Source organism: Macrotis lagotis, chromosome 5 (genome assembly GCF_037893015.1).
Source record: "Macrotis lagotis isolate mMagLag1 chromosome 5, bilby.v1.9.chrom.fasta, whole genome shotgun sequence".
In the NCBI taxonomy this organism is placed as follows: Eukaryota; Metazoa; Chordata; class Mammalia; order Peramelemorphia; family Peramelidae; genus Macrotis; species Macrotis lagotis.
The window spans coordinates 62,976,785-62,989,544 of record NC_133662.1 but is presented as its reverse complement, the minus strand read 5'-3'; the positions used below and the strand labels follow the sequence as shown (position 1 = coordinate 62,989,544).

Below are 12,760 nucleotides of genomic sequence, written 5' to 3'. Positions count from 1 at the left end.
CCATTTTTAACAGTTATAAGTCAAAGGAATCTTTCATATATGAACTAAATCCTCATGTAGAAATATTATAGTTGGTTATAACAATGGGAAAGTCACTTGAACACTTTGAATTTCAATTTCCCCATCAATAAAATGGGTATGATAACACCTCTGTATTTTTGACAGAAGTGTTATAAGGATCAGAGTAAATTTTGTTTTTTTAAAACGGGTTATAAATAACAGAAGTGTTTTATAAATGTGACTCATCCCACTGCAACCTATTTTCTCTTCTTTGTCTAGCAACTTTGCAAACTTTCAAAAATTATTTATCTTGGAAAACAATATTTTCCAATCTTTTTTCTTTAATTTAGCTAAATATAGCAGTCATCCTAACAATGATTTCCCTGCAATATAGTTAAATTTTTAGATAAGAAAACTGGGCCTGAGTGTTTTCACCAGTTCACTGGGAAACCAAAAAACACACAAGGATATTGTGGGATCTTTGACTTTTAGAACTGTCAAAAAAAAAGTTGAAAGATAGTATACTTTTTTTAGATTTTTTTGTTTTTTGCAAGGCAATGAGGTTAAGGAGCTTGCCCAAGGCCACACAGGACAGTATACATTTTAAAGAAGGATCAGAAGTTGATATATTTCAGGCAGTTTCTTATACATGCCATGTGTCTTTTGATTATGGAGGTGTCTAAGTTTAGTGATCCTTTTACATTCTAAAAATTACTCAGCTCCAAAAAAAAAAGTAGACTCTTAGATTTTTGACTGCTGTCTCTAGTTATCCAGTGTCCTCTCTTTGACCAACAACCTCAGGAAGATGATAGTAGAACTTTGGACAGGAATCTGAGGAAGTAGGATCAGTTTTTTTTAAGTATTAAAGCCTCAGAGAGATTATCCATCCCAAGTTAGAATATTATGGGAGAAACCTAGCTTCTTTTACATTACTAATTGTTTTAGTAGATAGAGCATTAGGCCTGAAGGCAGGAAGACCTGAGTTCAAATTCAACCTCAGACACTTGCTAGCTGTGTGACCCTTGGCAAGTCACTTAATCTCTGTCTGCTTCTGTTTCTTCACTTTTACAATGAAGATAACAAGATGACCTACTTCCCAGGGTTGTTGTGAGCATCTAATGAGAGCATATTAAGAAACAACTTAACATTGTACTTGGTAAGCACATAGAAGGAACTTATTAATACTTGTCTCTTTCCTCCTTCCTTGCTAACTGAAATCAATCTGAGCAAGCCACTGTAGTAGAATCTTATGATCATAAATTAGAAATGGAAAGGACCTGAAGAATCATTGAGTCCAATGTTTTATTTTATAGGGAAAGGAACTGAGTCCAAAAGGTGATTTGTCCAAGGTCACCCAAGTAAGCATAGGTGGCAAATGCTGGATATCAGGTCAAGTCTGAAGACCCTAAATTTCTCACTACAAGTTCAACACTCTTTTCATTGCACCAGTTGCTTCCATAATAGCCCTTCTGCTGATGGCATATTTTCTCTGAACTTTGGGAGACTAAATGGCAATATGCAAATGGGATAACTATGGGATTTGTGGGGTTTTTTTTACTATTAGAGGAAACTTCTTAATGAAGAGACAACCTCAAGTCAATATAGGTCAGCACTTTCTCTACAATTTAAAGTCTTAAGAGAGCCACTTAGAGCCCCTAAAATTAGGTTACTTGCTCAGAGTTACAGTCAGAATATGCCAAAGGTGAGACTTCAATCCAGGTCTTCCTAGGTCCAAAGTCCATTCTCTATTCATTATGCCTTGTGTTTCTCAGCAAATTGGAGTTGTTGTTAAATACATCTTCTTTAGTAAAAGTTTCTAGGGTTTTAAGTAAATGATTAGATTAAGATTGTGAAGGGTGTGGGATGGGGAATGTTTTCAGGTTTTTGAGATAAGTTCTAAAATCTATACTCTTATTAAATAGCTTCTGGAAATTGTATTGATCCTATTTTAAAGAACTATAATTCCTTTAAAACTCTTTATCTTAAATGCATATAGTAGTAGGTTGGTCTTTAAGAAAGGATTTTGATAATGTAGACTACTTCCTCAAAGAAAAACATGGCACATAGTGAGTTCCCAATCTTTCAGAGATCAAGAGAGATGTTGTCCTTAGTATTACTGGACATTGGACTTTGAATTAAACCAGTAAATCTGTAGATGAGCTTGTTCTCCTAACATTTAGTAAATATGCCATCTATACAAAAAATATTATTCCTCCAAATGAAAGAAATTTCACTGTGCTTTCCATTGTATGGTTCGGTGAAGAGTCAAACTTGAAGAAAAAGGATCAGGTTTGGTCTTGACTCTGCCACTTAATCCCTGTGTGTAGTCCAACTGTAGCTGTTTTGGCCAGAAATCCTAAGGGTCTCCCCCCATCCCCACCCCCCAGATTGACTTTTTTTAAAATCTATAAAAGAGGCACCTTGCTTCCTTTCTTTCTCACCTGCCTTAATCACTGAGGAATTGCTCTTCATTTTTGGAAATGATCATCCTTGGCCTCTTTTCCTCATCTTCTCTTACTTAATCTTAATTACTGAATGGGTCTCAGTCAAGCTGCTTCCTGGGAAAGATCTAACTTTTATAAAGTCAAGTCTCCCACTTCATCCAGAGTCATCTCCAGTTGTCCTGATCCATTTCTGACCACTAGATCCAGATGGCTTCAGAGGAGAAAGTGAGGCTGGTGACTTCACACAGCATTCCTTCACTTAAATCCAATTCACTTGCATATTATGGCATCACCTCTTTAATGTCATGGTCTTCTGTGAGATCCAGGACAAATACCAGCAGCAAACAACAGTAATACTACCTGTGAGAACTTGGGCAAATCCTAATCAATACAGTTCTCACTTTGTTCATATGTAAGATAAGGAATTTGAACTAGAGGACTATTATTGTGATCCTGTCTTACTCTAAACCTATAACCCATCCATCTGGTGGAGACCGAATAAATGGATGATAAGGAGAAAATTACCACACTTGCTTTTTTCTTGACTTTAATTGCTTGAGAAATACAAAGTATTTAAAAATGGCATGCCAATGCAATGAAATATTGAGAACTTCCATTCTTTTGCCTATTCAGCTGGACAGGCTTGAAGAAAAACAAAAGGAAACCTATCGGCGCATGTTGGAGCAGCTCCTATTAGCAGAAAAGTGCCATAGGCGCACTGTTTATGAGCTAGAAAATGAGAAACACAAGCACACAGATTACATGAACAAAAGTGATGACTTCACCAACCTCCTGGAGCAAGAACGTGAAAGGTAACTCCCCCTTCTCCAATGAAATGACAATTGGTTCCATTACTAGGGCCCTGGATAGCTTGTAAGTCAATAGTTTTTGAATGTCATTCTTAGTCTTTTATGTCACTTTTACTTATGGTTCCTTCTATATACTGATAACCTGAACACCTTCCCTCAAAATGGCATTTGCAATGACAGCATTAGCTAAACCTGTGGTGGAAAAAGCAATAGCTTATTTCAGTGATGATTATGTATACACATATAGGTGGAAAATGCTATGCCAATGTGAAACTATCCACAAAGATAATGATATAAAATCATAAGGTTAGAAAGAAGGAGGCCATCAATTGGAGTTTGATTTTAAAGCCTTTGAATTTATTACATACTATTTGAAATGATATCCTTTTTTCCCCTCTTCTATGCATGGAAATGTGGTGAGTGAAAAAGGCAATATCTTAAATTTATCCAGAAATTGATACTTTGAAAATTTTAGAAGAATTCTATTGCCTCCCAAGGTCAATCAAGGAACTATGACTATGTAGAAAGTATTTAAAGATGATATTGAATCAAAACTACTTACTTTATCTTCCATAATCTGGGATGTCATAGAAGTCAGATTTTCTTGTCTTTCATCTCTATCATTAATGGGTATTCTCAAAACAGTAGTAAGATTTCTATTTTTACCTCATTTGAAGCAGTTGCCCATAAGGTAAAAACATTCTCATTTTTTATGTTAGCAGTTCTTCCTTTGTCTTGCACGTATTAAGGAGTCCTTTTATAATCCAATGAAGTCTATAGACCACTTGCCAGAATAACATAGAGTAAAATATAGGATTACAATATAAATATAGATTTTAACACATAAAAACAAATATATATAATGTAATATCTAACAGAACATCTAATAACTATAGTATTTTTGAAATAGTAATAAGCATGGATGAAATTATTTATAAAAGCCATAATGTGTTATGAAAATATCTGGAATTTCTGTTAATGACAAAGACATAGATTTTTGCTAATAATATCATGACTTGTTGTTTTCCATTCATTATTGAATATAAATTTCACTTAGGGGTTAATGAAAGTCGATGTCTAATTTTTTCCCCATTTAAAATCTATCAACAGATTTCAAGTTAAGAGCTTCTGTATTTTGCTTTCTTATTCCCTTTGTAATTTGCTTTTTATACATTTTTTTCTGTCTCCTTTGTCAAATTGTCTGTTTATGGAACCCAGAGTCATTTACATCATTTGAACTGAATTGGCTTATATTTTTAAAGGATTTGGTAGTAGAAAGCTGGTGGAAATAGTTTATATCTGTCTTAATTCTGAGTTGTGACCTGAAGAGAAATCTGATGGTTCCATGAGTCTCCTTAAAAGAAAAATAATTATCAAAAGAAAACAACAACCAAAAAGTATTAGAGGGATGCAAACAGCTTTTTTCTCCTCCTCCTCTTCTTTCCCTTTTGCTGGAATTTATTGTGAACCATCCTAAATTTAGAGTCAGAAGTCCTGTTTTTGAAGCTACCTGTGGTACTAATTAGCAATGTGACCTCTGACAAGTCATTTGACTCCTTCTGAGACTTTTTCCTCTTATGTAAAATGAAGATAAGGAAAATAATGCTTGTGAATACAAATGAGATAATTAATTAACCTTATAAAATCTAAATTAAAAATGATTGGGTTCTCTTCTCACTATTTTGGCAACTAATACAGATCAATTAATATAGGACTAATGGGAATAGAATGGAAGGAAGAGGAAAAGAAGAAGGCTAAGAGGAGAAATAAGAGAAAATTCTCTACCTTGAATGAGTTCATTTCACTGCTGTTACTAGAGCAGTTTGGGGTTTTCTTGGGCTTTCCTTTTATTTGTGTCTCCAAAGGATTACCTTTGTGTTCCAGTGTTTGTGTAATTTGTAAATATGGACAAAATTGTTGGCTTAGTCTGACAATATTTGCTAACAGCCAACATGGATGGTGTCCAGTTTCCAAATCTTTCCCAACTTCTTAGCTTCTTCCTATGTATATTACAGAATGATTACAAAGGAGACCTTAAAAATATGTGGCACAGCTATCCGAAGACATAACCCTTATTTGGAAAAGGGCAAATGAGAGTTAGCCATTGATTTGGATATTTGGAAATAAAAATTGTGAAATCATACAAATTTAAATTTAATACATGGAAAAAAGAGAGAAGAAATGATATGTAGGGGTCAGCAATCTATAGCCTAGTCTTATTTTTGTGTCCTGAGAAGTAAGAATAGTTTTTATATTTTAAAATAAAATTGCATTGTATTTTAAAATGTAAAAACCATTTTTAGATTTCCATTGGTATAAAAATAGACAAGATTTGGGTCTTCTGCTCTAGCTTTCTGACCCCTGGATATTGGATAAAAAGCTGGTCTTGGAGCAAGGAAAATTAGAGTTTAAGTCTCACTTCTGACATGTACTGGCTTATGTGATCCTGATCTTAATTTGTTAGTGTCCCAAGTAATGCTCTAAGACTGCACATTGTAGAGAAGGGCTATTCATTGGTAGCAAGCATTTAAAAAAAAATCTAGAGTTCTCTATTTCAATGAAATCACATGTTTAGTTCAATCCCAAGTGGACCAGAAAAAAATTGAGAGAATAACTGACATGACCTTTTCTCAATATCATATTCAAAATTATCTAAGTAACATTAATTGCATTATGTATGTTCCTATAGGACTTTAAGGTTTTAAAAAGATTTTTCTCATAACACTCTTGTAAATTGAATAATGAAAGTGTTATAATCCTATTTTAAAGATAAGGAAAATGAGCCTGGAAGAGAAACCTATTAAGTGATAGTTTCAGATCTCAGGTTTCCTGACTCCAATTTTCATCTACTCTCTTCTCCACCTCAGAGGTTTACTAAATAAATGAATATGATAGTAAGAATCCACCTCTGCATTTCCCAATGAATTCAAATCAGCAGTCTTAGACAAGTGACACATGAGAGGGGCACCACTGATTGTAATTGAAAAAAAAAATCTGGGGAAACACTGAAAGATTAGAAAGGGGCAGATATTGTTTTTCCATTCCTAAAAAGAAATTACAGACAAATGAACTTGACTTCAATTCTTGACTCAGTTTTTAAGCTGCATTATTAAGGGCATTTAAGAAAAAATTTATTTTCAGTTCCAAATTCTATCCCTCCTTCTATTCTCTCTCCCATCCTTGGAGAAGGCAAGAAATATAATACCCAGGGTATACATACATACATACATATATATATATATAATATATATATATATTATATATATATATATATATTCACCTAAAACATTAGCCATTTTGCAAGAAAATAAAGTAGAAAAAATATACTTCATTCTGTAATCAGAATTTATTAATTCTCTCTCTAGAGATAGATAGCAATTTTTAAACATGAGTTCTTTGGCATCATTATGGAATCATTGTATTGATCAAAGCAGCTAAGTCTTTCACTGTTAATTACTGTTACAAACCTTGCTGTTATTGTACATAGTGTTCTTCTGGTTCTGCTCCCTTTGCATCAGCTCATTTAAGTCTTCCCAGATTTTTCTGAAAATTTCTCCATCATTCCATATAGCATAATAGTATTCTAACATAAGCTTAAGCCATAATTTGTTCAAATATTCTCAAAATGATAGACATTTAAGGGATAGTTTTTCAGCATTTAGAAAGATAATAAGTGATTAGTGAAAACCAGGATAAGCTCATCAAGAATAGGGCATGATCTTACATTTTCTTTAGGGTTTCTTTTGGCTCTAAATTCTCTGAGTGAGGTAGTTCATATAAAATACTTTCATTTTATGGATGAGGAGATTCAAGCTTAGAAGTAGCAAATGATTTGATTTCCATATGGTAGAAGAGTTAGGATTTAAAGCCAGAACTTTCCCAGTTTTAACAATACCCTCTCCCTCATAGTTGGAATAAATGGACATTAGTCATAAAAGTTGACAAAGGCTTTAACAAAAGGATAGGTCAGTTCTGAAAGACAAATCTTATTTTCTTCTTTGACATGATAATCAGACTGGAAAATTCAGAACATGGTATGTGTGGACACAGCATATAACACACCTGGATTTCAACAATATAAGTGGCAAAATTTCTCATGAGATATTTGTGGGCATTATGGAAAAATGTGAACTAGATGATAATAAAGTTAATTGGGTTCACAACCAGTTGATTGAAGAACACAAACCCGAAGAAGAATGATTAATAGATTAATGTCAATCAATAAAGATCTCTAGCTGAGTACCCCCACATTAGTCCTGTACTACTTAATTTTTTATTGTTGACTTAGAAAAGTTATAGTTGGATTATTTATCAATTTTGAAATATAAATCCACAAAGGCTGACCAACACATTTATTGACAAAATTAGGATACAAAAATATCTTGAAAAACTAGAAAATATGCCATAACTAATAGGATGAAATTTAGTGGTAGGGATAGAAATTTGATTTGTGTTTCCTGAAAAGGGAGGAAAAAAATAATAACTTCAAAGAAATATGATCAGATTGATGAAGGAGCTCTATATAAGGACATGATGAAGGAATTGGGTAAACTGGAGAAGAGAAGAATTAGGAGAAGCACAATAATCATTTTTTTTTTGTTTTTTTTACACAATAATCATTTTAAAGTTTTTGAAGTACTATCATATCAAAGAGGGTTTGGACAATGTTCTACTTACACCAGGAACTGGGAGCAGTGGATGAAAGTTGAAGAAAGGAAGATTTCATTTCATGTTAATATGATTCTGTTTCCCTTGAATATAATGGAAAACTTTACTGTCATATAGATTAAAATCTAAATAAGGCAATTGGAAGTGATGCAGAGTCTGAGTCAGCCACCAGATGGCATTCTACCTGATCTCATCTTTTTAGGACCTGCTCATCAGTTGCTGTTTAACATTCCAGTAGGTTGCAATATCCCCTGTGATCATTTAAAGGATAATCAAAGTCTGAGATGTTCCTTCGAATAGCTAGTAACCCCTTTCACTATCACTTAATAAAAGCAACTTCCCTGTTCTTCTCCTCCATACCTTTTTCCAAGATCATGTCTGAGCAATTTTTATTTGGTCTGGATCTATTTTTTCATAGTTTAGAAAACACCAGATGAGGAAACATCTCCTGTGAATGAAGATTAGCAACTATTTTGCAATTTATATTCTTTGGAGTGTTTCCTGGGGAGGGTACCAAAGGATTAAGTGACTTGCCTATGGTCGCACAACTAATTTATATCAGAGATGGAACATAAACCCATCTTACTGTCTCCAAGATTTATTACCTAGTTAATATTCTGTATAATATCTCAAACTTCTCAGAATATTAATGGTAAAATAATTATTATTTCAATTATATTGACTCTATTCTCATTCCTTTGGAATAGTTTATGCTTGATTTTTCTTTACCGTGTAATTCCAAAGAATTTTGGTAGACAATATATGGATAACCAATTTAAATATGGATATAATAAAAAGTAAAACAAATAGGTTCTTCTCACTTATTATCTATAAGCTACTCTATCTGAGAAAGATATCTCTACCTATTTCTTCTGTGCCAGGGATTTCCTATGTATCTTCCCAGCTTAAGGAATATAGGGGAAGGAAGACTATAGACAACTTTTCTCAAGACATGAGCAAGAACTAGCCACTCTAATTCCTAAATCCTTTTGCATATGTGCAGATGTGGCCTACATGGGTCTTGTTATTTCTAGACTTTCTTTTTTTTTTGTACTTCAACCTGGTTTGTGTTTAGGGTTATAAATAACTATAATAATTCATAAATTTCATTTCAACCCCTTATCTCATTGAGATTCTATAGCTAGCTCCCAATTAATATAAATTTGCAGAGCAAATTCAAATAATGAGAGCCTATGGGGGAGTTCATTATTTGTACTAATTGTACCTATTTCCTTTCCCAATTTTGCATGATTCAAAAGGATTACTTAAATAGAATATATATGGATATATAGACACACACACACACACACACACACACACATATAGAGGGGGGGGAGACTGGAGTATATTTTATTTAAGCAGAATTAAAATTAACAAAGGACAGAGCTAGAAGACCAAAGCTCAAAGCTCACTCTTGGACAATTTGAAATTTAAACCCTTTTGTTTAGACTACCACACTCAAAATGAAATAACAATATCTACTTTAATAATCACAGATAGCAGGTCTAATGAGTTCTGAAATCTCAAATCTCCCAACCAAGTCTTATGGGCCTAACTAAATACTAGTAATGTTAAGGGATTGGTCCTCAAGTATTTGAGTGTCAAAGTTAGTCTGTGTCTCAGTTTACTGCATTTTCCCCTACTTTGAATGAAATATACTTAAATTCTTGCAAGGGCTTTTCAGTGACATTCTTTGTTATTATTCATTTATTTTTCAATCTCATCCAACTTTTTGTGACCCCTTTGGAGTTTTCTTTGGCAAAGAAAATGGAATGGTTTGACAATAGATGATTTTACTATTCAGGAAACCAAGCAAACTGAGTTAAGTGACATGCCTAGAGCCACACAGCTAGTAAGTGTCTGAGGTAAGATTTGAACTCATCTCTACCTGACTCCAAATCCAGTACTCTTATCTCTACCCCATTCAGTGTTATTCTAGCTCATCAGTCAACATATTTTGGTGCTTAGGTGCTGGGGATAGAAATTTTAAAAAGAAAAAAATAATTCCTACTTTCAACAGGCTTACTTTTTATTGGGGGGCAGCAAGACAAAATCTTGCTATATACATCTACCAGATTTAATTACTACCTCTGCAGCAACTCTGACATGTTTCTCACATGTACTTCTGACACCTTCCAGTATTTGTAAAGCATGAGAATTACCTTTTCAAAGGACCTTCTCATCAAACAACTATAGGAAACTAATTTGATATTAATTTCCCCAGGCAATTTATCTCAACACTTTGTTTTTCCTCTAGTGACTAGAAATGAGGGGGAAATACAGAATGGAAAGACAACCTTTTAAAAATGACTAAGCATAAGCAGAACTCCAACCTGTTTTTTACTGGATTGGTGCACATAAAATTTCTCTAATATCCTCAGAAAGAATATTTAGAGTCATTGCAATTTAAGAAACAGAATATTGGTAAAGCAACCTAGATTCAAATCCCATTTCAGACACATTCTAGAAGCATGAATATAGATGAATATTGATTTCTCAGAGCTTCAACTTCCTTCTTTATAAATTGTAAATAATAATAGCCCACAACCTCACAGGGTTGGTGAGAGATATGGCTTTACAAACTCCAAAGTACTATATTAATATGAGTTACTATTATGCAAGACAAGTAATCCCACCATTTGACATTTGAGGAAACTGAGGCTCAGAGAGGTTAAGCTATTTCCTCTGCAATGTAGAGCTAAGTGAAGACTTAAAACCAGAATTCACTTTTTCTGCCTCCTAATGCATATTTTTGTTCAATACTGTAGTTTTATGCAGTCTAAACATTTCATCCCCCAAATGTTCATTAGGATCATCATAATATCATTTCTTTCTATGGCATATTTAATTTTTTAAAAGTGATCTCAGTTGGTACTCAAAATAGTCCTCTGACAAAGGTTGAGTAGGTGAGATTGACTTCATTTTATATCTAAGGAAACTGAGACCCAGTTCTGCTAAGTGAGCTCTTGCCTTATCTTATCCAGAACCAGATCACCATGCCACTTTATCCATGACTGATATTACTTTCCCCTCTTTTCTCTTGTCTGAAACTCCTACTTATATGTGGTTTTCCCTACTAAGAATGTCAGATCTTGGAGATGAAACACTGCCTCCCTTGTTGTAATTGTATTCCTAGTTATTGAAGCCCTGAGAAAGACACTCACTTTAAAAGGTCTCCCAATGTATCTGTCTTGACTCACATCTTGCCACTGAACTCTGATGACTCTGGAGGAGAGAATGGGACTAATGACTTTGCATTGCTCTGCCTCACTTAAATCCAATATACTTGCAAGTCAAGACAGAACCCTCCTGATGTCATTAGTCCTCTTCAAGAATGAAAGATGAAACACAACAACTATCTGTAGTTCTTAGTATTTGCACATGGAAAGCTAAACAGATATGTTTTTTCATTCATTCATTCATTCATTCATTCATTCACCTCAGGTCACATCACTAAGCAAATTAGTTGACAGAAATGGTTTAGATACCAAGTTCCTTGACTCATAATCCAGTATTCTTAACATATTTCAATACTTTTAGAATTTCATGATTTCCTCCATGTGGCTATTCCTTCTGTTGTTAAAAATTGCCTGCCCTCCATGCTCTAGTATATAGATAAGTATTATGAAGATGCTTTTTAGGAGTATCTGGGGCAAAAAAAAATAAAAATCACCAATTGGTGACCAACCTTCTGATGAGTTCAAGAGTCCAAAATCTTAGGACCAAGTTGACCATCTCCAGTTTTCCTGATTTATTTCTGACCACTGGAGCCAGATGGCTCTGAAGGAGAAAGTGAAACTGCCTACTTTGCACAACCCTCCCTCACTTAAGCCCAATTTGCTTGCAAACCATGGCATCACCTTCCTGATGTCATAGTCCTCTTTGAGAACAGGAGATAAACAACAAGGCTGAGTACATTATTAGTCACATATTTAAATTCTCTGCAGGTTGGTGGGACCTGCTAGAGCTTAAATCCATTTGGCTCTGCCTTTGAGAATCCAGGATCACCATTTCCATGACATGATGAAACACTAATGGAAAGCTTTACAAATAAAACTTCGGTAAACATAGTATCATGGATTTGAATTGTCATTTTATAGATGGAGAAACTAAGTGCTGGAAACTAAACTCAAAGAGATGTTAAGCAACTTGCTGGGAATCACACAGCAGTAAGTGTCTGAGGCAGAATTCTCAACCAGGTTCTCCTGACTGATTGCTATCCTCTGTTCATTATACAATACTACCCCTATAATTAGGAACAGGAAAGGGTTATGTATAATTTGAGAGAGAAGGTCACTTAGAGTGACTTATGGAGGAGGTGGTATTTAAATAGGGCTTTAAGAAACAGAATTTTGGAAAAGCAACCAAGATTTAAATCCCATCTCAGACATATCCTAGAAGCATGAATATTGTATGAGTCAACATTCAACAAGAAACAGGGTTTCCATACTACTTTATTATAAATATTATTATTATTATTAATTACCTTTGTAATTTGTTATCCATCTCATCTTGATCCCTATTCAATGGCCATACAGATGCTTGTGCCTAATAAAATGTAACTAGTCCCATCTTATGAATAAGCCCAAAATTTAAGTTGAGTAGTTAGGCATGTATTTCCCTGTAATTTCAGGGAATGAATACAGCTCATCTCACCATGGGCAGTTAGCCTAAGCTCCCAGAGCCAGTGCAGCATTTAGCATTTTTTTCATCAAAGGTCAAGGGAGGGCTTAATGCTGCCCTTTTAAAACTCTGTCCTGGGAAATCAGCTCAGTCTGGGTTAAACCCTTTTTTTGTGAGTTATGTGATCATAATTAGATCTACTTATAGGAGCTGGCA

At 34.2% G+C, this 12,760-nt stretch overlaps 1 protein-coding gene across 3 annotated transcripts in view; it reads left to right on the top strand.

Moving 5' to 3' along the window:
* FILIP1 (filamin A interacting protein 1) overlaps window positions 1-12,760 on the top strand; it is a 309,418-nt gene that overhangs the window by 214,494 nt on the left and 82,164 nt on the right. For all 3 annotated transcript variants that reach the window (XM_074237338.1, XM_074237339.1, XM_074237337.1), the window contains exon 4: window positions 3,078-3,256. In XM_074237338.1, the coding sequence (XP_074093439.1) occupies window positions 3,078-3,256 (179 nt within the window). The remainder of the gene's footprint in view (window positions 1-3,077; window positions 3,257-12,760) is intronic.